The following is a 25,773-nucleotide window of genomic DNA, read 5'->3' as shown; positions in this document are numbered from 1 at the left end:
ACCTGTTCCTTCTCTGAACGTAGCCTGTAGGTAATGTAGTTCCTCCAGCTAGGGTTGTGGGCTTTCATTTCTGTGCGTCCTTTCCCCGGTAGGTATAACTCAATCCCAAGGCCTTCAGTGCAGTGTATGTGCTGACACCTGCTGAGATTCGGGTTTCTGGTTCCTTTTTTATCTTTTGTGGCATTTTGTGATGAAAACGTTCAGTGTCTCCTCAACCCTCTTTTGCTTTTCCCCTCTAAATGCAACACCATTTAACTAGTTGCTCAAATGCACATACCTGTTACTACCTACTATTTATTATTATCTATTATTTCTTTTCCAAATAAAATCCATTCAGCAAATTTCATTTCCAAGCTATCTTCAGTTTATCATTTCCCAGGTGGCTAGCTCAGTACCTGACATAAAAACAGTCACTACAAATGGTCAAATGGAGGACATCAAAAGAAAACCAAGGATTAGCGTTCACAACAAAGTAGGCTCTTTAAAAATGTAGGGGCCATGCACGACAAAGCTAGGATTATTCTAGATTAAAAGCTTTTTAGGGCCTGATTTTCTGGCATGGTAGGTAAAGCCACCATATGGGTACTGGTTTGTGTCCTCTGTGTTCAATTTCTGATCCATTGTCTGTTAATGTGCCTGAGAAAGTACTGAAGGATAGCTCACATGCTCGGGCCCCTGCACCCACATGGGAGACCTGGAGAAAGCTCTGACTCCGGACTTTGGAGTGGTCCAGCTCCAACCATTGCGGCCAGTTGGAGAGTGAGCCAGTGGATGGAAGATCTTTCTCTCTGTCCTCTCTATGTAAACTCAAACTTTTAAGTAAAAATAAGTATGTATATATAAGTATGTATATATATATTATGTATTTATTATATTATTACAGTTCATTTTGAGATTTCAAGCCATCTTCAAAGGACATTTTAGAGACAATTGGGGAACTTGTGTGTTGTATATAGATACTATAGTATCAGTGGTAATATAAATAAGAGGACATGTTTGCTTTCAGGAAATATAAATTGGGCTTTTCTAGGAGTGGTATATTAGGATACCTGCAACTCATTTCAAGTGGTTCCAAAGAGGAAAGCTTTAATCAGGAGAGTGAGAAGAAAAGAGAAAACAGGTACAACAGTTAACAGTTGGTAATCCCTGTTGAAGGATATATGAGTGTTCATGGTACTGTTATGTTCTTTTTCTGTTGGCTGGAAAATTTTTCAAAGTAAACTATTGGAAGAAATCATCAGTGGAGAAGAATTTAATGAAAAAATATTTCAGGGCCATATTTACATCCCACACTGTGACATGCAACATATTATGATATGGAACAGATTCTTATTAAAGGAAGCATGCTCATAAATGGAACAAAGTCTAGGGACATGTGGGAACAAGGCCTTTTTAGAAAAGCGACCTTGTAAAGCAATGGATGTGAACCTAGACCTTCGACTGCCCACCAGAGGGCAGTACAGATAGTAACTCCGCTGTCCACGGCGTCCTTTCTTCCCGGCTTCACACGAGGTCGCTGTTCTCTGTACAAAACGCTTGTAGGGAGGTGGTGGATGGTAGATACGGCCTCCCGTTTCTTTTTCTCTGCCAGATCTGTTTATAAATCCTTTTGGCTCTTGTGATTCATGGAGTCAGTCGTTGGAAGGGCCTGGCAATAGGAGGTGTAAATCTGCCTTCTTCTGTGCACTGCAAAGGCTGCTATAATACATTGCTCCCTAACTGTCAGGATTTTATACTTGCCTTTTATTATTTATGTAGTTGGTTTTGTTTTACATACTGCTGAATCATCATCTTATTTCGGTTCATTTTGAGACTTCCTAGGAGCTATTAAAGTTCTGTGGGTTCCATGCAAGGGATTTCACATCTTTCAAAGTTGGGATGTGTCTCCTCTCTGAACTCTGGACTTAAAAGAGCCACCCAAGTGTGACTGTGGTGGAAAATGACCCAGTTAGGTGCTAGCTGCACGCTACGTGGTAGTTCTTCATGGAACAGTCACCAGTTCCTGTGCAGCCATGCTGTGCGAGGGAGGTGGCTGCAGCCCCAGGCTGTGGCAGGGCCCGGGAAGGAAGGAGCCCGCACATGCCCAGCGCCCTCTTCTTGCCCACGCGGGTGGCCTCTCCTCCTCTGGCACACTGTGAGCAGAGAAGGCAGTGCCCAGTAGTGTGGCTGTCCCTTGCTTGGGTGGCGAAGAGGAGGGTGAGGGTGGGGAGGGAGATCCGTGCACCTGCTCTACCTGCTCTCTGTCCCTGTCCCTGCTGCCCAAAACTGCCCCTCCGCCCCAGGCCATTGAGTCCTGCCAGTGAATGCCCCAACTTGCTTTACTACCTTTTGTTATAATTGTTTTTCAGCCTCACAATGAGTTGGAGTGTTACTCAGGCCCTGCCTCTGTGAACAGATGAGGGTGCGGGGTTTAGCTGAGCCTCCTTCTTAACGCAGGCTGCCCACATGTCACAACACAGTGTGATTGCTCCTAACCCAGAAATGGGCAGACCAGACCTTTAAACTGAATATATACTGAATAGCCACAATTAAACTCCCATCTATATTTCTACTGATTAAGAGTTAAAACAGGATAACCAAGTGCTTATGTTGTGATATTCAGTAAAATGTGTTTTTAAAATTTTTTATTTTTGATAATATTTACATAGTTGATTAGGGTGGGAAGGGTTGAGGATTAGGGGAAAGTGGGTGAGACCATTGTTTCCAAATTTTCTTTTTCTTTTTCCTGTATCTGGGGGAAGTGGAGAGATAAGGGGAGAAGCCTCACCCAGGCTTCCAGCTGCCCCAGTACCCAGGGATGTGGGACAAGCTACCTGATGTCATCCCAGGATCCCTGGTGTGGAGCATGCTTCAGGAGCACCCCCCGCCCCCCCAAAAAAATTAAATTAGAATAGATAGAGAACAACAAGGAAAGCTTAGAACCAGACAGGAAACAGTCAGTGTGGACTCACACATGCCTTACTAGGTAGGACACAAAGATTAATTACTCCTCACTAAGGTATTGAAGATTTCTCTGCACACCCCTCCTAAAATTGTTCTGCACCTCAACTGTTGATATATGCCTTGTTAGAGTTATAAGCCAGTTTAGACTATCCTAAAATCCTTGAAATGGCTATAGGGTACTATTCAGCTGTCTCGTGTCTATTTTAATTTTAGTATGTAGCAGTTTGTAGCGTTGAAGCATGATTTTGCTGAACCTGGCTGTTTTTCGGGTAGTCTAACTCTATAACTCTAAGAAGACATATGTCAGCAGATTAGGTGAACAGTTTTAGGAGGGGTGTGCAGAGAAATCTTCAATACCCTAGTGAGGCGTAACTAATCTGTGTCCTACCTAGTAAGGCATGTGTGAATCTACGCTGACCATATTCTGTCTGGTTCTAAGCTTTTCTTGTTGTTCTCTGCCTATCTATTCTAATTTGTGTGTGTGTGTGTCTGGTTCTAAGCTTTCCTTGTTCTCTGCCTATCTATTCTAATTTGTGTGTGTGTGTGTGTGTGTGTGTGTGTGTGTGTGTGTGTGTGTGTGTTTGGTGGGGGCTCTGAAGCGATCCTGATGGTCATTGCAAGAGAGGGTGGGGGTCCAAAGTTGGAACTAAGTAATGATCAGAGAAAGCTCCTCTCCCTAGTCCCGAAGACTATCCTAAAATCTGCCAAGTTCAGCAAAATTATGCTTCAACACTATAAACTGCTAAATACTAAAATGAAAATAGACATGAGAGAGCTGAATAGTACCCTGTAGCCATTTTAAGGTGTATAGAAGCCGGTTCTGTGTTTAAACTAAAATTGAAATGTCAATGAAGTAGTCACAGGATGTGGTTAAGAACTTGCATTTGTTTTAACATATTGGTTACTCAATACCATGTCAATTAACTCCATAATGTTGTAAATTGCTGTTGATACTATGTTGGGGCTTTTAATTGGTAGGGATGATATTCTGCCAACTCTGCCTTCAGACCAGAGATGGTCTCCCCAAGAAACTGTTGAATTTATCTGGACAATAAGATGCTGGACTCTGTGCTTGGTATATGCTTGCAATGAAAGAATCTTGACTGGATTTGAACTGTAATACTGCAACAAGGTGGAGGAATCCACCATGGGGGGAGGGTATGGGGAGGGGTTGGGGGAATCCCAGTGCCTATAAAACTGTGTCACAAAATGAAATGTAATTTACTGGTCACTCAAAACCATGATAATTCCATAATGTTGTAAATTGCTGTTTATGTTATATTGGGACTCTTAATTGATTGGGATGATGTTCTACCAGCTCTAACTTCAGACCAGAAATAATCACCCCAAGAAACTGTTCAATCCATCTGGACAATAAGTAGCTGGACTCTATGCTTGGTATATGTTTGCAAAGAAAGAATCTTGATTGAATTTGAACTGTAATACTACATCAAGGTGGAGGAACCCACCGGGGGGAGGGGAGGGGGAGGGGTGGGGGGATTCCCAGAGCCTATGAAACTGTCACATAATGCAAAATAATTAATAAAAAATGCAAAAAATGAAATGTAATTAATAAAAAAGAAAATGATGCAGAATTGCCATATACAAAATTCCAGTTTTGATTTGCAACATCTTAGAAGATTTTTATAGCTGTAACAAATAAAACTGCAATAAAACTGAAAACAAACAAACAAAATAAGAGTTCTGCTCAAGAACGTTTGATAGTTCTGAAATGCTTCAGTCTCGCCACTCCAGGGATGAGGAAATCCTCCCAAGTTCCATTGGCTGAAGTAGTCCACCAGAGAGTCTCCATTTGCCCAGATATTTGCTGTCAATGCCTGGCTCGGGTAGTTGACCAATTTGTTATGTCCTCCTTCCTCTGTTATGATACCAGATGTCCTCTGCAGGCACTAGTGGACTGCCATATCCCCTATGTGCATCTGGGTATGCCGTCCACTGTTTGGTCTGAGTCACTGAGGAGGCCCAATTCTGACACATGCATTCCACAGTCAGACCACACACCCTGCAATTCTCTGCATGGTTGGAGTTCTGAATCCAGTTCAGCTGGGGGGGGGGGGGAATCCCCAGAGAACACTTCTCTGAAGTGATCCCAGAACTGACTCTTGTGTGTGCTTGCCGGTATGGGGTCCAGCTCAGTCCTTCACCCACATCAACCTATGCACACAATGGTAGTTGCAATTTATGGGTCAGTTCTGTCTCTAGCCCTTTCTCTTACTAAACCAATGGATATTGCAGCCCTACCTAGCCCACTACACACTTGGCCCTCATGTACACAAGCGGGAGCTTCAACCTAGTCTGAGTGACTCCCAATAACCTCCACTAGGCTTGCCCTCAGCCCTGGTTCTTGTATTTGCCAGTTTGTGTAGCATACTGGTTCAGTCTCTCCCGCGTCATATTCAGCTCTCGTACAAAGCAATGGACATCAAATCCGCACTATCCAGCCCACACTCATGCCAGTGGGTACTACTGCCTGTCTAGCTAGACCTGGCTTCCACCTGCCCTGGTTCTCATGTTCAGCAGTGGGAGTTGAAGCCCATCAGAGAGGTGCCCACAATTTTTCCTACTGGGCTTAGTCCCAGTCCTGGATCTTGCGCTCTTTAAGTAGTTCTGTAGTCTAGCTTGACAGGATTTCCCCTAGTCCCAGCATTTGGCAGCTGATGCTATGGCAAAGCCCAACTAGCCTGAATTTATTCTGGCTTGTGCATGCACCGGTGGACACAGTTGGTTAGCCTGGTTCTCCCATTAACCCAGTTCACATGCAGCCCAACAGGTGTTGTGCTACTTCCCGGCCTGGTCTACCCCTGGTGCCAGTTGTTACACTCACCAGTGGGAGCAGTGGCCCATGAAGGATCTCCCCTTCTCCCCCCTACTGGCCTCACAACCCTCTGGATCTCACATGTGCTAGTGGGTGCTGCAGCTTAGCCCAGCCCAACCAGGCCCCATTCCCAGCCCTAATGTGAACTGGCTGGTGTTGTGGCCTGACCTGGCCTGTCCTGCATCCAATCCTGGTTCTCAGATCTAACAGTGAGTGTTGTGAACTGGCCCAGCCTGGCCTGACCCCAGACCTGACCCCCATGTATGCCCGTGGGTACTCTAACCTGGCCTGGTTTGGGCTGTTCCTTGCCTTGGTTCTTGTGTTCACATGCACGAACTGCATCCTAACAAAGGAGTTCCCTAAGTCCCTCTATCAGGTCTCCTCCCAACAGCAGATTTCACACACACTGGTAGGTCCTTAGCCCAGACTGACTTAGTTCATCTCCTGTCCTTGCAGGAACAGTGGCCTTTTCCAACCAGCCCACACTCATTCTGGTACTTGCTGTTGGGTGCTACAGCCCAGCTACACCTGGCCCGTGCCCAGACACAGCTCTTCCATAGTGAAATGGATGCCAAGACCTAACCCAGCATGTTCTACTCCCACCCTGGCTCTCACAAACACCAGTGTGTGCTGGAGTCCAGCCCAGACTGGCACACCCAAGTCCCAGTCCACACCAATGCTTAGAGATGTTGTAGTCTTGTCCAGCCCAGATTGCCACCCCCATTCCAGCTCTCATGCTGATCAGTGGGAACCGCAACCCATCTGGGGCACACCTTTAGCTCCCCAGCCAGGCCTGATGCTAGTCATAGATCTTGCACATGCCAGTGGTTGCTTTGACCCAGCTTGGCATAGCCCATTCCCCTCTCTTGACCTTTGCAGTCAGATGCTGCAGGCTGATCTGTCCTAGCTGGCTGGTACTACATCCTATCACAGTCTGCTCCCTGGCTCATTCGAAATGGTAGGTGTGATAGCCTAGCCTGGCTTGACTCTACTCCAGCCTGGCTCCTGCACATGCCAGTGGGTTAAAGGTGGCCTGGCCCTGCCTGGTTTATCCCCCTCCAGAACCAACCCACACACTTGCCAACAGGTGGAGCTACCTTGCCCTGCATGACAGACACCCAGGCTTGAATCATATGCTTACCACAGGAGCTGCATTCCAGCAGGGGAGTTTCCCAAGTTCCCCTATCAGGCCCACTCCTGAATGTAGATTTGACATGTGACAGTAGGTGCTAGACCCTTACCCACGCAGTCTGCATCCTCCATTCTGGCCTTTGTATGAACTGATGGATGTTGTGGCCTGGCCCACCCCAACCCTATTCTTGGGTGTGCTTGCAGGTACTGTAGCCTGAGCCAGGCTGGCCTGTTCTCCACCCCAATACCAATGAGTGTTGGAGGGTTCCATGGCCTCGCTCAGCCTGTCACCACCACCAGCTCTTGGGCGAACCAGCAGAAATTGCAGTTCCGCAGGTGTGGGCTTATATGTCCCCCAGAGTCTGTCCCCAGACCTGGATCTCTCATGCACCAGTTAATGTCTGGCCCAGCCTAACATCACCTGTCCCCTTTTCTTACTTTTATTGGTGGGTACTGTGATCTAGCCCTGCCAGGTAGGATCCCAGCCTTAGCTATAATGTAAATCAGTGAGTGGTAATCAGCTGTGGTCCATGCTAACTAGCCCAGCTCAGGTCTCCTATGTAGGCTGGTGCGTCAGTCTGACCCATAAAGGTCTTCCAGCTTCCCTTCTTCAAGCTGCTGGCTCTCAGCCTCCTTGCTGACCTGCAAGTACAGTGGCCTTGTTAATGGGAATCCCTCAGAAGTCATTCCTCACCTGCAAAATACTTCCTCAGCAGTCCTGCCTCTCACATTCCCTTGCCCCTTTCCCTGATCAATCCACAGTCCCTGCACCCGGGAGTGCATGGGTTCCCCAGCCTGGTCTTCTGGTCAGTTGGCATGCTGGCATGGAGCTTTGCCTGCCCACTAAGGTCCCAAGCTCTTAGCACATGTGCTCGCCGGAGACCTTTACCCTCCCTAACACACCCAAGATCCAGGCCCATTCATAGTTCCCAAAGCCCAGTCCAGCAGCACACCAGGCCAGCACGCTAACCTAGGGCTTTCCTCTCCCCTTTCCCCACTCTTCCCAGGAAATCCCAGGCTGGCTCTGCCTGCCTGGATATGAGCCATAGGTGCCATCCTCCAGGCCTCTAAGAGTTGGCTTCCCTCAGGTGAAAATTAATTTTTTAATAGAAATTTTGCTTATTTATTTGAAATCCAGAGCTGCAGAGAGAGAGAATAAGGGAGAGACACACAAAGAGAGATCTTCCATCCAGATGGAGATCCATTCCTGCTTCAAAAGGTCACAATGGCCAAGGCTGGGCCAGGTTGAAGCCAAGGAGCCAGGAGGTTCATCCAAGACACCTGCGTGGCTGGCAAACACCAAAACACTTGAGCCATCTTTGGCTGCTTTTGTGGGCCATTAGCAGAGCTATGGGAAGTGAGCAGCTGGGACATGACTTTTATCTGTTGACTCTGTCTACAGATAGCCATGGTCGAGCTACTTGAGCCATTTCCCATTGCTTCCCAGAGCACATATTTGCAAGACGTGGTAATGAAGAGTGAAACAAGGATTGGAACCCGTGCATTTGGGATGGGTCATCCTACCCACCCCCTTCCCACATTTTTATTATTCAATTTATTCTCAATACTCATTTAAGAAGCATAAATGCTGTGTTCAAGCATCATACTCCAAGGAAGTATTTCGGGAATGAGAGTGTCCACCCTTTCCTATAGCTTGTCTAAGAAAGGGCTCTTGGAAGGGTACGGCTGTTTTCATGTTTGATAGGACTTTGTGGATGGCATAATTACAGTTGCCAGCTGAAAGTCACGTTCAGACCTTGTTTTCCATAGAAGCATTTTAAAGATGGATTTGATAAATTGCTAATATCTTAATAGCTGTAGTTGTCCAAGCATTCCTAATTGTATGTAGAGCCTTTTAATGCTTACCAGAGCTGCTGTGTCCTGGCGAAGCTGAAACATCAGTCTCCAATCAGGGAGGTTCATCTCTAATTTTATAATGTGATTAAATTCATCTGACCTGGTTACCAGGCGCATTTCAGACATCAGAGTGATACCGATCACGAATCCACTAAGAATGTTTCAATTTAAAATTGCCCTTTTGGAGCCAGCGTTTTCTGTAATGTGCCAGTTAACCTTAACTGAAGCATTTCTTTCAAACAAACAAATAAACAAACAAACAAAAAAAAAACAAAAAAAGAAAGCAACCTGAATAGATGTAATTACAAAACCTGAAGTGGTTCTAAAATGTGTACAGGGCAAGGTGCCTTAAGAAGCTAATGACATTTCTCTTTATTTATAGAGATACTTTCTTGTTGGGAGTAATCATGCGGAAACGAAATATCGTGTCTTGAAAATTGACAGAACAGAGCCCAAAGATTTGGTCATAATAGATGATAGGGTAAGTACAGATAACCACAGAAACTTTCACACCTGTGGTTTAAAGGACATGGGTTAGCCTTGATGGTGTATTACTTATTCATTTATTTCTTTTGTAGCATGCACTGGAGAGTGAGTTACTGTTTTTGGTTGGTGAGAATTTGAACCTCTTAACTGCTTTCTAGAAATTATTGATGTCAAGAAATACATTCAGATTAGACTTTGTTCATGATTTTGATTTGTTTTCACATTCTGTAGGAAAGAGAATAAAAATTTCTCCTGGAAGCATTGGTGTTTGTGTAGGATTCCACATAACTTGATCTTGCCTCTGCCATCAGGAGATGGTCCATGGCTGGGCCTTCATGCAAAGCTCCTTGCAGCTAGAGGAGACTCCTAAACTACAGACTGCATTCCCCTCAGAACCTAACACCTAGCATCTAGCACCTTTTCTGATGAGGTACTAGATGGTTAACACAATGGAAGCTGTTCTCAGCAGGACACTATAGCATCCAAAATTAGGCATACAGAGGCAACACAAAAACACAAAACTGTTAGAGTATGGTACAGTGCAGCCGGTGTAGAAGAGCTCATTTAAACTTTTTCAAATGAGAGAATACAACTTATTGTCTTTTGAAATTCCTATCTGTGAATACTTTTGAATCCATGTCAATTCTTCATGCATATTAGTAGTTACATTTGGGTCGCATCTCCACCAAGCTCTTTGCAAAAACTGGTTTTCCATGTTGTAATAATTTCTTGTAAAGATTTATTTAGGGGCTGATTGCAGGTAATGCTGATGACTGTACCAATGGCATCTCAAATGGGTGGCAGTTCAAGCTGCTCCACTTCCTGTCTAGGTCCCTGCTTATGACCTGGGAAAGCAGTGGGGAATGGCCCAAGTGCATGAACCCCTGCACCCACGTGAGAGACCCAATAAAGCTGCTAGCTCCTGGTTTCAGACTGGCCCACGTCGACCATTGTGGCCATTTAGGGGAATGAACCAGTAGATGGAAGATTCTTTCTCTCTCTCTTTCTCCTTCCCTCCTCCTTTCTCTCTTCCTCCTTTTCTGTCTGTAACTGATCTTCCTCCCCCACCCCTGTGCCTCTTTCACTCTCTCTCTCTGACATTTCACCTTTCAATTAAATACATTTAAAAAAATATTTATTTATTTATTTGAAAGGCAGAAATACAGAGACAAATAGGAAGAGGAAGAGATTGAGGAAGCGTGACAGGGAAAGAGAGAGGGGAAACAGAGAGGGAAAGAGAGAAAGAGAAAGAAAGAGGGAGAAAACCTTCTATCTACTGGTTTACTGTCCCAGATGGTTGCAACGACCAGGCTTGGGCCAGTTTCCCACATGGTCCTAGCACTTGGGCCAACTTTTGCTGCCTTCCCAGGTGCATTAGCAGGGAGCTGGATCAGAAGTGGAGCAGCTGAGTCCCAGCCAGTGCTCCAATATGAGATGCTGGCATGGCAAGTGGTGGCTGAACCCACTGCACCACAATGCTGGTCTCTAATGCTATAATACATTAGAATAATTTATTGTGACTTCCTATACTCCTCCCAAGTGCCCTTACCCTTGCCACCGGGCTGTGTGTGTTTATTAATAGAGGGTAATGATTATTGGCTATATTTGGAGTTGGGAGAAGTTGCTCAAGGAGCCCTTTATAAAGCTAAGAAAAGCAAAGCAGCTTCTCAGAAAAAAATGCACACCTGGTCAAAACCTTATATAAAATTGGAAGACACTCTCAGGCTTCTTAAACATTTTCTGCAGATCCCTAAAATCTCTGACTCAGAGTTACAAGGTTTTGACACAACTTTTCAGTGCAGTAGCCTGACCTAAGAACTCACCTTAGCCACCAGTGTGAAAGAACTTGTTGGCTTTCCACAACTCTAGCTTCGTCCCACGTTATGAAAGACCTCTCAGGCAAGGGAATGGCTGGTGATTCTCATAGGCTCGTGGTGGCAAATGAGGAACGGGCTCACAGATGACGACATACGCTCCTTTTCAGCATGTGTACACGCAGCAAGAAGTGAGGGAGCTCCTGGGCCGCTTGGACCTGGGCAACAGGACCAAGATGGGACAGAAAGGATCCTCTGGGCTGTTCCGCGCCGTCTCAGCGTTTGGCGTTGTGGGTAAGAAGTGTGGCAGCCTCTTGCCACCTGCTCTTGTTTCTTTTTTTTTTTTTTAAAGATTTATTTATTTTATTACAGCCAGATATACACAGAGGAGGAGAGATAGAGGGGAAGATCTTCCGTCCTATGATTCACTCCCCAAGTGAGCCGCAACGGCCGGTGCTGTGCCGATCCGAAGCTGGGAACCAGGAACCTCTTCTGGGTCTCCCACGCGGGTGCAGTGTCCCAATGCATTGGGCCGTCCTCGACTGCTTTCCCAGGCCACAAGCAGGGAGCTGGATGGGAAGTGGAGCTGCTGGAATTAGAACCGGCGCCCATATGGGATCCTGGGGCGTTGAAGGCGAGGACTTTAGCCGCTAGGCCACGCCGCCAGGCCCTCTTGTTTCTTTCTCTGCATAGTCCGACTCTACAGGTTGTCTGTCTTGGGGCTCCTGGCCCGTCACCTGTAGGATTTGGTTGTTACACACTTGATTCTTTACCCATCAGCTTTGGTTCTCACTACTGCTCAGTTCTGTATTGAATATGAACAATTATGCAGCCTTTTTGGCCTTTGAAGATTCTGCTCTCTGGCTTGCTGTGCAATTATAAAAGTACAAGTAAGGGGCAGGCATTGTGTGGTAGTGGATTCAGCCTCTTCTTGGGATGCCTGCATCCTGTATCTCAGTGGCTGCTTTCAGCCCTGCTTGCTCTGCCTCCCATCCAGCAGGAGTGTGAATGTGCCTGGGAAGGCAGCAGGTGGATGGCTCAAGTGCTTGGGTTCTTGCACCCTTGTGGGATACCAGGATGGAGCTCCTGGCTCCTGACTTCAACCAGCCTGGCCCAGACTTAGCTGCTGAATGCATCTAAGGGGTGAATCAGTCCATGGAAGTACTCTTTGTCTCTCTCCTCTTTATCTCCCACTCTTTCTGTTTCTCTGCCTGCCTTTCAGATACATACATATATGTTTTTAAAGTAAGTTACTTCCAAATCAAAGATGGACTCCCAATGAAACTTAAGCGTATTTTGATAATAGGATGCTGAACTCTGTGTCATTGTCTATATCTGCAGTGTCAGGATATACTTAAAAGCAGAATGGTGAATTTATGACTATTTATGAAGGACTGTACTATTATAATACAGGGGAAATCAGTGCAGGGGAATGAACTTGGGGAGTGGGTAAGGGAAGTCCCAGAGCCAGTGGAATTATATCATAAAATAAAAAAGGCAAGAAAATTAGTTAAAAAAAATAAAAAATAAAATAAGTTGCCTAGGACTGTAAATATTTGCTATGCCAGTCATCAGTTGAGCTAACAGATCCAGTAAAATGAACTTTAAAAACCAAACCATTTCTTTACAGGGCAGGTGGCAGCCGTAAAGGGTTCCAACTCTGTAGGGGTAACTGCTGCTCTCTGACTCACTGGGAAACTTTGTTCTAGATAATCACAAGTAGGCAGGAAAATAAAACGCCTTACTCTCCCTGGACCATGTGAGTCATTTTGACATAAAGAGCGGTTTCAAAGAAGAGGTTTCTAGAAACATGACGTTCCATAGTTGTGCCAACTTCTGTGCTTTCTTATACTGTGTTCAAGGATGCCAGGCCCTGGGTCACTTTCCTCCTCCAGATCTGACAGTTGGCTGTCTTTTATTTATTTATTTTCAATTTATTTATTTTTATTTGAAAATCAGTGTTAGAAAGAAAGAGAGGGAGGCAGGGAGAGAAGGGAGGGAGGGAGGGAGAGAGGGAGAGAGAGAGAAGATAGATCTTCCCATCTAGAGAGACAGAGAGCTTCCCATCTGCTGGTTCACTCTGCAAGTGGCTGCAACTGTTAGAGCTGGGCCAGTCTGTAGCCAGGAGCCAGGAACTTCATCCAGGTCTCTCATATTGAGTGGCAGGGGCCCAAGCACTTAGGCCATCTTCCACTGCTTTCCCAGACACATTAGCAGTGACTTAGATTAGAAGTGGAGCAGCTGAGACATGAACTGACACCCATATGTGATGTTGGCACTGCTGGCAGAGGCTTACCCTACTATGCCATGGCTCTGGCCTGATGATGATCTCTTTAACTGTGATCTTGCCTTGGTTTGAGCCTCTTCATTTTGATTTTACCCAAGTGTCTTCCCCTGACCTTGAATGCTCTAAATACACCTTCACTTTAGTGAGATGCACTGCAGTTCTTGGTCTGCCTTCCTACTCCTATGGATTTGTCCCTGGTTGCTGCATGTTAGAGGATAAAAATCCCTGAAACAACTCCAGCATCATAATTGAGAATCAAGCTCTGTGGTGTTAGTTTAATGGTGCTGGAGGGTATGATGGAGTTCTGGGACTCTGGCTTCAGTCTGGCCCTGCCCCTGTTGTTGTGGCCATTTAGGCATGAATCAGCAGATGGAAGATAACACTCTGTCTCTATGAGTGGATATCTGTGCCTTTCAAATAATAAGTAGATATTTAAGTAAAAAATTAAAAAAATTTCCATAAAGTTAATACTTGAAAACATTTTTTAAATTATTTATTATTTTACTTCATTAATTACATTGTATTATGTGACACAGTTACATAGGTACTTGGGTTCTCCCCACTCCTCAAAAACATTTTTTTTAAAACTAGTCCAACCTGCAAGCACCAGCATCCTCACATGGGCGCCAGATCATGTCCCGGCTGCTCCACTTCCGATCCAGCTCTCTACTTATAGCCAAGGAAAGCAATAAGAGGATGGCTCAAATCCCTGCACCCACGTGGCAGAACTGGATAAAACTCCTAGCTCCTGGCTCCGGACCGGCTGTTGCCGCCATTTGAATGAGCAGATGGAAGATGTTTCTCTGTCTCTCCTCTCTATAAATCTGCTTTTCCCATAAAAGTAAACTAAATCTTAAAAACCAAAACAAGTTAGGTTCCTTGGACCTGGAAGAGCTGGGAAAGATTTATTGGAGCAGATGGAACTCAAGGTGGAGTATGAAAGAGGAATAAGGTGTAGACAAGGGCAGGGGAATGGGGGATCTGCAGCAGCAGCCAGCCAGGCATGAAGCTGCCCCTGCGTGTTGGGGTGTTGGGCAGTGGAGGGGGCAGGCCAGGTTTCTTGGGCCCCTCTGGAAGCCAGAGACGAAGGCAGTTAGACGTCCACCTCCCTGCTGCCATTACCTTGTTTTAAGTCTTTAGAAAAGTTACAGATTTACCTCTGTGCTGCTTTTATTATGTAATACGTGTTTAAATGGATATCACTATGTTTTTTTTATATTTTCTTTTTTAAAAACTCATTTATTTGAAATGCAGAGTGACAGAAGTGGGGAGGGAGGAAGGAAAGAAGAGAGAGACAGCTTCCATTCACTGGCTCACTTCTCAAATGCACAAGGGATCCTCCTGAAGGTCTCCCACATGGGTTACAGAGACCTAAGAACTTGAGCCTTCAAATTTGCTGACTTGCTAGGTGCATTAGGAAGAAACGGAATCAGAAGTGTAAGAGTTGCTTTCTCCCTGTCTGCTCTCTGTAAATCTGCCTAGTTCTAGTTCTTCAGTTTTCTGATTGCCATTTTCTATTCTGTGACTGTGCTTGTTGGAGCTTGGATTGTATTTTGCTGTATTTGGAGTTTGCTTTTCTCAATGTGCACTCGTGGCTGCTGACGTGAAGTCCGTTTGTGTCCGTGTTGTGTCTCAGTGACTGTCAGGGGAGGTAGAGGGTGTTACAGCTTCCCCTGCCCCCTTGTATTGGACCCTTTTAGATTCTCCAGCTCACCCAGGGGTACCTGTTGCTGGGACAGGTGTTTGCAGGTCTGAGTATGTCTGCATATTGTCATGGGGGGTGCATTTCATAAATTCCATGTGTGTTTAATTCTACTACAAGTCCTATTCATATTTGAAATTCAAGAAAAAAAGAAATCTCAAAATAAAGTATATCTTTACCCAGTGCGCATGAGGGCCAGGACTGGGGCCGGCTGGGCTAGGCTAGGCTGTAGCCCCCACCAGTGTGAGCTGGAATTGGGGTTGGGCCGAGCCTGGCCAGACTATAGCACCCACTGGCACATGCAGAGGTGAGGTGGGCCTTGCCAGACTGGGACACAGCACCCAACCAGCACATGTGAGACCAAGGGGGAGGGGGTGAAGTCAGTAGGAGGGCTTCATAGGGCTCCCCTGCTGGATCACCACTCCCGCTGGAGAGTATGAGTTGGGATGGGTACAGACCAGGCTGGGCAGGGCTAGAACACCTGTTGGCCTCATGTAAGCTGGATTAGGGAAATGCCAGGCTGGGTTGACTGTTCCTTCTGGTGCGTGTATAAGTCAAAGTGAGTATGGGTTAGAGCATGCCCCAATTTGGGGGATCCTGGGGTGGTGTTGGGTAGCTGTCCTCCATCCCAGGGTGCAGAGGCATTTGGGAGACGGGGTGTGGCTTCTCCCTTTGTCTCCCCTCCTTCCCCCAGATACAGGAAGGAAAAAAAGAGAATGTAGAAATGGTGATCTCACTCATCTTCCTGTAGCCCTTGACCCTTATCACCGTAATAATCTATGTAAAAATCATCAAAAATAAAAATAATTAATGCAAAAATAGTAGTTACTTAATAGATTATTCTTATTCCTTTAAATATTGATATATTACTATAGTATTTTGGATGGAAATTTCCTAAGGTGTAGATAATATTGAATGCCTCATGAACCAGGGTTTACTATTCAAAATTGAAACTTCTTTGATGATTAAGTGTAAGAAAGTAAGATCAGTTATTGAATTCTGTTTAAAAATAGCTGCCCTTAGCTGGTCCGGTCCTGTATATAAACTAAAATTGAAATGTCAATGAGCTAATCATAGGTTGTGGTTAGGACTTGTTTTTTTTTTTTTTTTAACATACTGGTTACTCAAAACCAAGTCAATTCCATAATATTGCAAATTGCTGTTGATGTTATATTGGGACTCTTAATTGACTGTGATGATATTATACCAGCTCTGACTTCGGACCAGAAATGGTCTCCCCAAGAAACTGTTCAACCCATCTGGACAATAAGTAGCTGGACTCTATGCTGGGTATATGTTTGCAAGGAAAGAATCTTGATTGAATTTGAACTGTAATACTGCATCAAGGTGGAGGAATCCACCAGGGGGGAGGGGGGGGGAGGGGAGGGGGAGGGGTGGGGGGATTCCCAGAGCCTATGAAACTGTCACATAATGCAAAATATTAATAAAAATATATAAAAAAAATAATGCAGAAGGAACAGCTAAACACAAAGGATAAAATAATGCCAACTTGAGAGATGAAAAGCAAAAACAACTGTGATAATAAAGGCTTATCAATAATTCATGGAAAAAAAAATAGCTGCCCTTGGGTATTCTGGAGTTGTCTTGGGACTGTTTGCCTTTACATTAACTAGCTATGAAGACTGTTCTGTTTTCATGGCACTTTGGTCATTTTTCTTGTTCTTGACATGTTTGCTTTTGGCAATATTTCTTGACTTTTTAAGAAAGTATCTGAAAGAGTTACAGAGAGACAGGGAAAGATAGGGAAATAGCTTCCATTTTTCTAGTATATTCTCCGGATGGCTGCAATGGCCAGGACTGGGATGGAGTTTCATCCCGGGGTAGTGAGTAGTAGGGACCCAGATGAGCCGTGCTCTGATTCTTCCCCCAGGTCTTTATCAGGGAGCTGGATTGTAACAGGAACAACTAGGAGATGAACTAGCACTAACCTGCTACACTACAACGCCAGCCTCATTTTTAATGTCGTGCAAGCAGTCTTGTAAAACAAAAAGCTTTATTTGAATCAGCTGATGACCAATTTTGTAATAGATATTATTGTGTTTATGTTTTTTTCAACTTGAAATTAAAAAAAAATTTTATTGCTTACATTGCATTATGTGACACAGTTTTATAGGCACTGGGATTCCCCTCACCCCTCCCCAACCCCTGCCCCCATGGTGGATTCCTCCACCTTGTTGCATTACCACAGTTCAAATTCAGTTGAGATTCTTTCATTGCAAGCATTTACCAAGCATAAAGTCCAACATCTTATTGTCCAGATAAGTTCAACAGTTTCTTGGGGAGACCATCTCTGGTCTGAAGGTAGAGCTGGCAGAATATCATCCTTACCAATTAAAAGCACCAACATAACATCAGTAACAATTTATAACGTTATGGAATTAATTGACATGGTATTGAGTAACCAATATGTTAAAAGAAAAAAAAAAAGAATGCAGGTTCTGAACCACATCCTGTGACTTCTTCATTGACATTTCAATTATTAGTTTATATACAACCGGCTTCTATACACCTTAAAATGGCTATAGGGTACTATTCAGCTGTCTCGTGTCTATTTTAATTTTAGTATGTAGCAGTTTGTAGCGTTGAAGCATGATTTTGCTGAACCTGGCTGTTTTTTGGGTAGTCTAACTCTATAACTCTAAGAAGACATATGTCAGCAGATTAGGTGAACAGTTTTAGGAGGGGTGTGCAGAGAAATCTTCAATACCCTAGTGAGGAGTAACTAATCTTTGTTTCCCACCCAGTGAGGTATAAGTGCATCCCTGCTGACGTTTCCTGTCTGATTCTAAGCTTTCCTTGTTGTTCTATCTATTCTATATTTTTTGTTTGTTTGTTTGTTTGTTTGTTTGTTTGTTTTGAGGGGTCTCTGAAGCGATCCTGATGGTCATTGCCAGAGAGGGTGGGGACCCAAAGTTGGATCCAGGCAAGGACCAGAGAAAGCTCCCCTCCCTAGTCCTGAAGGAAGTCTAGTATTCTGTTTCTGTGGACTGCTCAGTACTCCTGGTTGTCGTTCTGATGACCTTGGTTCTGCAAGGCAGGATTTGGGCTTCTTCTATCCCATGTGGTAGATCCAAATGGGGGTGGGTGACCTCTGAGTTCTCGGCCTCTGAAGGCACTCCAATTCCCCGTGGTCTCTTCGCAGTTGGGATGTAGTCCTTAGTGCTCGTACTGATAGTCCTTGGTGAGGATCCAGGAGTCTTCAGGATTGGGATACAAGCCTCTTCCTGTCCGCCTGAGACACTCTGGGGTCTCCTCCGCCCGCTCCATACGTATGACCTCCTGTTAAGAGGTTGTCAGGATTGCTCCTGATTCCCCCTATATGCCTTTGTAGTTTAACTGTTGTCTAATGCTGATTCAAGTTTGTTGTCTATGAGTTACCAGTTATGATCCTGATAGGTTATACTTCACGTCTTCCTCACACATTCTAGGGTGATGGAAGATTTCTCTGCTCTCCCTCCCCATTACGGAATAACCTAGGGTATTAAAAGTATATTAGGTTTTAACTGAACTTGAACTGTGGTTATGCAACAAGGTGGAGGAATCCACCATGGTGGGAGTGTTTGGGGAGGGGTGGGGAGAATCCAAGTACCTATGAAACTGTGTCACATAATACAATGTAATTAATGAATTAAAAATAATAAATAAATAAAAAAGTATATTAGGTTTTACAGTTCTTTGATGTAGATCATAAGCAGTCTGACTCACATTGATTGTTGATTCATAGATTACATCACATTATCTTATTGTGTTAGATACAGGCTGTTTGAGGTTTAAGTAGTATTACAATATACAGGTACTATTTTCTGGATTGACATCATTTCATCTTAAATTAAGGCAAACATGTGGTATTTAACCTTTTGGGATTGGCTCATTTCCCTTAGCATAATGGTTTCCAGTTGGGCCCATTTGGCCACAAAGAACTGCATTTTGTTTTCTTTAATAGCTGAGTAGTATTCCATGGAGTAGATGAACCATAGCTTTCTTATCCAATCCTCTGCTGATGGGCATTTCGGCTGCTTCCAAGTTTTTGCAATTATTGTTTGTGCTGCTATGAAGATAGGGGTGCATGTTGGTTTCTCATAAAACAAGTGTTCTGGATATATTCCTAGGAGTGCTATTGCTGGATCATATGGTATGCTGATTTTCAGCTGTTTGAATGTTCTCCATACTGATTTCCATAGAGGCTGTACCAGCCTGCAGCCCCACCAGCAGTGGAGTAGGGTACCCTTTTCCCCGCATCCTTGCCAGCCAGTGTTGTTGGCGGTTTTTTGTATGTGTGCCATCCTACTGATGTTAGGTGGTACCTCATTGTTGTCTTAGTTTAGATTTTCCTTATTGCCAGGGAACTTGAGCATTTTTTCATATGTTTGTTTGCCATTTGGGTTTATTCCTTTGTGAAATGTCTGCCCATTTCCTGTGCCCACTTCTTCAGTGGTTGGTTTGTTTTGGTGTGTTGGTTGTTCTGGAGATCTTTGTATATCCTGGAGATTAGCCCCCTATCACCTGTGTAGTGTGCAAAGATCTTCTCCCATTCTGTGGGTTGCTTTTTTACTTTGTTGATTGTTTCCCTTGCTGTACAGAAGCTTCTGATACAATTATTTTTAAAGATTCATTTATTTTCATTTGGAAGGCAGATTTTTTTATTATTTATTATTTTTAATTCATTAATTACATTATATTATGTGACACAGTTTCATAGGTACTTGGATTCTCCCCACCCCTCCCCAAAACATCCCACCATGGTGGATTCCTCCACCTTGTTGCATAACCACAGCTCAAGTTCAGTTGAGATTCCCCCATTGCAAGCATATACCAAACATAGAGTCCAGCATCTTATTGTCCAGTCAAGTTCAACGGCTTCTTAGGTATACCCTCTCTGGTCTGAAGACAGAGCCAGCAGAGTATCATCCCAGTCAATTAAAAGCTCCACCATACCATCGGCAAAAATTTACATCATTATGGAATTAATTGACATAGTAATGAGTAACCAATATGTTAAAAGTAAATGCGAGTTCTTAACCATCTTCTGTGACAACCTCATTGACATTTCAATTTTAGTTTATACACAACATATAACATACATAACATAACATGTTATACTGGAAGGCAGATTTTACAAAGAGTGAAAAAGACACAGGTTTCCCATTGGTTGGTTCACTCCCCAAATGGCCACAATGGCCAGAGCTGAGTTGATTCAAACTCAGGAGCCAGGAGCTTCTTTCTGGGTCTCCCAGTTAGGTGTAGAGGCTCAAGTCCTTGAGCCATTCTCCACTGCCTTCCTGGGTCATAAGCAGGAAACTGGATCAGAAGTGGAGCAGCTGGGACACGAACCAACACCTGTATTGGATGCTCGTGCCACAGATGGAGGATTAGCCTGCTTTTGCCTCTGCGCCAGCCCCTATAGATGCTATCTTACACACAAATGTTAGTAAATAAACTCTGGGTTAGGATGGAGGTGTCTCCATGTTTCCTGTAAGGTAATGTTCTTAAAGGTGTCTTCTTTGCCATCTTTCTTTTTTTTTTTTTTAAAGATTTATTCATTTTATTACAGCCAGATATACACAGAGGAGGAGAGACAGAGAGGAAGATCTTCCGTCCTATGATTCACTCCCCAAGTGAGCCGCAACAGGCCGGTGCTGTGCCGATCCGATGCCGGGAACCTGGAACCTCTTCCGGGTCTCCCATGCGGGTGCAGTGTCCCAATGCATTGGGCCGTCCTCGACTGCTTTCCCAGGCCACAAGCAGGGAGCTGGATGGGAAGTGGAGCTGCCGGGATTAGAACCGGCGCCCATATGGGATCCCGGGGCTTTCAAGGCGAGGACTTTAGCCGCTAGGCCACGCCGCCGGGCCCCTTTGCCATCTTTCTTAGAGAACTCTTGGGTTTGAGACTGTTTTTGGATGGGAAAGTCACTGAGCCTATAAGTAAATTGACATAGTAATACATTAACTGAATGTTATTTTTATGGTAATGCATGAATGCATTCTGGTTTAACCATGTAGATACTATTTAGAACTAGTGAAAAGTTAACACAAAGTTAGTAAAAGTTTATATTTTTCCCAGTACTATTTTATAAATAGTAAAGGATACTGAATCATAAAACACAAAATACTTTGAGAAATATCTAGTCGAGTTGTCAGAATAATGCTTGTACAAAATGGCTAGAACAATAGTTTTCCATTTAATAAAAGACTGCCTTTTCCCCTAATATATTACCAGTATACAAACTACTGTGGAAGATTTAATGTAGCTTGTCCACATGTAACTCAGTGTATAAATCTAGTAGTAAATATGCAAACCAGCCTATGTCCCATTCTGGGCCAGGCTATAGATCTTTTTTTTTTTTTTAACATTTTATTATCATTTTATGATACAGTTCCATATTCCCTTATCCCCTCCCCAAGTTCCCCCCCCCCCACCTAGTTCCTCTATATCATTACTAACATATAGTTCAGGCTGTAAATCTTAAAATCAGATTCTACACAACATATACATAACATAGCATGTTATACATAACATCATATCATCTTAAATTAAGGCAAACATGTGGTATTTAACCTTTTGGGATTGGCTCATTTCCCTTAGCATAATGGTTTCCAGTTGGGCCCATTTGGCCACAAAGAACTGCATTTTGTTTTCTTTAATAGCTGAGTAGTATTCCATGGAGTAGATGAACCATAGCTTTCTTATCCAATCCTCTGCTGATGGGCATTTCGGCTGCTTCCATGGTTTTGCAATTGCTGATTGTGCTGCTATGAAGATAGGGGTGCATGTTGGTTTCTCATAAAACAAGTGTTCTGGATATATTCCTAGGAGTGCTATTGCTGGATCATACGGTTTGTTGATTTTGAGTTGTTTGAATGTTCTCCATACTGATTTCCATAGAGGCTGTACCAGCCTGCAGCCCCACCAGCAGTGGAGTAGGGTTCCTGTTTCCCCACAACCTCGCCAACAAGTGTTGTTGGTGCTTTTATTCATGTGCGCCAGTCTTACTGGCGTTAGGTGGTACCTCATTGGTCACAGAAAGTGGTTAAGATCTCGCATTTACTTTTAACATATTGGTTACTCATTACTATGTCAATTAATTCCATAATGATGTAAATTTTTGCTGATGGTATGTTGGAGCTTTTAATTGACTGGGATGATACTCTGCTGGCTCTGTCTTCAGACCAGAGAGGGTATACCTAAGAAGCCGTTGAACTTGACTGGACAATAAGATGCTGGACTCTATGTTTGGTATATGCTTGCAATGGAGGAATCTCAACTGAACTTGAGCTGTGGTTATGCAACAAGGCGGAGGAATCCACCATGGTGGGAGGGTTTGGGGAGGGGTGGGGAGAATCCAAGTACCTATGAAACTGTGTCACATAATACAATGTAATTAATGAATTAAAAATAATAAATAATAATAAAAAAAAGAAAAAAAATCAGATTCTAAACCCTTACCCTCAGTTTGTTTACATGACTGAAATTCCTGGGCCAGCTATTCATCCTGAGGCCATATATTGAGTATTAAGCACTTTAAAGGCTATGGATTATTCAAGTCCTGTAACCATCCTGCTAATTCCTTCTCTGCTCCATTGCAGTTTGGCGCCAGTAGGGCATTTTGGAGCTCACCTGACAGGATCTTGAGCATCCATCATGAAATCGCAGTACCTGGTGGCCTTGCTGGGCAGCTGCTGGTCTGCAGTCCTGACTACTCTCAGCTCAGTCACCGTCCCCACTCTTTCAGGGCTATGTCCTTTCTCTTTCCGTGTCGGCTGTCAGAGATGCTCTTTCAACCTAACAGGTTGAAGGAGCTTTTTGATAAAATAGGGCGGAGGCTAAGATGTTTTCTAAAACAACACTTTACGAGATACATGGAAGACCCACTGACAACAGAAACACCAAAGAATGGGCCTTGGGATGTGATGTTGGCGGTGTCGCTTGGGTTCCTGAGAGCGATATGATGCAGAAGTGCTATAATTTCGTTTGTAGTGCATTGTAAACATTTGTGCTTGAAGCTGAAAGTTGCTTTTATGCTGTGTGCTTGACTTCTCACAAATCATGAAAGGAAATATAGAATGATACAAACAGATTGGAACTAGTAGCATCAAATTAAAGTTCAATTGGAATACAGGTTGAGAGCAATTACTGCAGAGAATTTCATATAAAAATAAATGTTTAGAAAGAATAAAAGGAAAGCTAATTTATTTTGGAAATATTTAGTACTTAAACACAATTGGTTTCTCTTCAGTTTTTTTTTTAAATGCTGCTTCCAGGAGCCTTACTTCTGTAAGTTTTATCTCTTAAAAGGAATAACTGCTTCTCTTAACTTGCTCTTTATGAGTTTGTCATCAGCTTTTTTCCCTTCTCATTTTCTCCTCCTTATTTTGGCTTGTCTCCAAGAAGAAGCATAAGTGAACATTATTTTCCAAAGTGTTTTGTGGATCTCTAAAAGACAAATTTTTTTTTCTTTACTAGAATTTGTTTTCCTAGTCACACAGCCCATATAATCCTCAAGACAGCTTTTTGAAAGAGAAAAGTAAGGGTTAATGCTTTTTCTGCTTCTGTATCCTGCTTGGCGAGATCAGATTAAAGGTAGGGGAATGGCCATGCTGGGCCTGACAATGGGAAGAGGGCCTAAGTTTCTATCTCCTGATAAGTAAATTCCTTAGTCCGAGGAAATGAGGCTGGAGGGCCCTGAGCTGGTGCCAGACTAAGGTCATAAAATTTGTACCAAACCCAGCAAGTGTGCTGAGCTCGCAGTATAAAATGCCTGTACCCCTGGACATCGGGGCTTCTTCTCCTTGCAGAGTGGGAGCCCGTTCGCGAACGTCAATAAAATCCCTCTTGCTTTTGCAGCCTCTGACCTGGTTATTGGGAGCTTTCGGGCGGCGACTCCTGGGGCCCGTACCTGTTAAACCCCCACGGTTTAACATTTCATTATAGATTTCAATTCATTTATGTTAATATATTCAATTACTAGTTTCTCGTTTTGGTTGGCTTAGAACAAGAAGACATAGACAATAGGTATTTGCCAATTCTAGAACACAGATCTATACCACAGGATCCTAGGCTTGATAAGTGTGTGTGTGTGTGTGTGTGTGTGTGTGTGTGTGTGTGTGTGAGAGAGAGAGAGAGAGAGAGAGAGAGAGAGAGAGAATGTGCAAGCACTTATATGCAAGAAAAAATTTTGATTTATTTATTTTTATTGGAAAGACAGCTCAGATTTATGGCGAGAAGGAGAGACAGAGAGAAAGATATTCCATCCACTGGCTCATTCCCCAAGTGACTTCAACAGCCAGAGCTGAACTTATCCGATCTGAAGTCAGGAGCTTCTTCCAGGTCTCCCATGTGGGTGCAGGTTCAGGGTCTCAAGGCTTTGGGCCATGTTTTACTACTTTCCCAGGCCACAAGCAGGGAGCTGGAAAGGAAGTGGAGCATCTGGGATACAAACTTGCACCCATTTAGGATCCTGTCACTTGCAAAGTGAGGATTTAGCCATTGAGACCAGGTCTCCCATGTGGGTGGCAGGAACGCAGTTACTTAATTACTTAAGCCATTAGAGCTGCCTTCCCAGGTCTGCATTGACAGGAAAGAGTCAGGAGCCAGAGCCAGGTAGGAAACCAAATACCCTGATGCTGGATACAGGCAGCTTAGCTGGTGTCTTAACTGTTAGGCTAAGTGCCCAGCCCAATAAACTTAAATTTCACTTCTCTTCTTTTTATGCACTTTTGAAGTATCCCATATGTTTTGTTGTTTAAAGTCCCTCAATCCTATTTGGAGTGAGACTAAAAAGAATGACTAGAAGTTGTTTAAAGTAATATTTTAAGTGAGATAAATGTTAGTGAAAAGATATGTCTCGAGAATGATTGTAAGACAACTGAACATTTATGTGGCTATAAAGTCTAAAACCAACAAAGTAGGAAATGTGTACATTTTTGGCATTGGAAATCTGTATCCAAATGTATTATTAAGTTTATTAAGCTTTATTTTTCCTTTTGTTCCATAGGGTTTGTCAGGTTTTTAGAAGGGTACTATATTGTGTTAATTACTAAAAGGAGGAAGATGGCAGATATTGGAGGTCATGCAATATACAAGATTGAAGATACAAATATGATCTACATACCCAATGATTCTGTACGGATTACTCATCCCGATGAAGCTAGGTAAGTTCTTATGGGAACTGCTTGCTTTCAATGGGGTAGAACAAAACTGTCAAGGTTCTGTAAAAAGGTCAAGTGCTGACTCAGCCACTGGCAATGTTTGTTTAAGGGTTTTACAGCCCCCCACTATAACAGCCGAGTCAGGCAAGGACCACAGTGGCTGTTAAATCCAGTAGGGTGAAGGGTGAGTGTTCAGCCTGTTAACATGAATGCATCTCGCCCATATTGGTGTGCTTTGGTCTGATTCCTGGCACCCAACTCCAGCTTCCTGTTAGTGCAGACTCTGAAAGACAGTGGGAATGGCTCAGTGAGTGAGTCCTTGTCACCCACATGGGAAAAGCTGAGTTCAGTTCCCAGCTCCTGGCTTCGGCCCTGGCACGGTACTGGCTGTGGAGGACGTTTGGGGAGTGAACCAGTGGTCGGGAGCTCCTGCTCCCCACCTTTCTCTGTGAATGCATTTCTTTCTCTGTTTCTTAAATAAATAAATAAAATGTTAAAACCTCAAGACATTCTGTGAGAGGTTATTGAAGAATGGAATATTCATTCATAC

General features: G+C 43.8%; 1 protein-coding gene across 2 annotated transcripts in view; it reads left to right on the top strand.

Moving 5' to 3' along the window:
• Positions 1–25,773, top strand: part of FIG4 (FIG4 phosphoinositide 5-phosphatase) — a 137,864-nt gene that overhangs the window by 16,689 nt on the left and 95,402 nt on the right. The window contains exons 2-4 of one of the 2 annotated variants that reach the window (XM_058658983.1): positions 9,150–9,248; positions 11,238–11,361; positions 25,070–25,226. In XM_058658983.1, the coding sequence (XP_058514966.1) occupies positions 9,150–9,248; positions 11,238–11,361; positions 25,070–25,226 (380 nt within the window). Of the gene's footprint in view, positions 1–9,149; positions 9,249–11,237; positions 11,362–25,069; positions 25,227–25,773 lie in introns of those variants that run through there. The other variant, XM_058659029.1, reaches the window with a different exon arrangement.

The sequence above is a fragment of the Ochotona princeps genome, chromosome 1, assembly GCF_030435755.1.
Source record: "Ochotona princeps isolate mOchPri1 chromosome 1, mOchPri1.hap1, whole genome shotgun sequence".
NCBI lineage: Eukaryota > Metazoa > Chordata > Mammalia > Lagomorpha > Ochotonidae > Ochotona > Ochotona princeps.
Note: the sequence above shows the minus strand (reverse complement) of the source record. Positions and strands in the feature narration are given on the sequence as shown.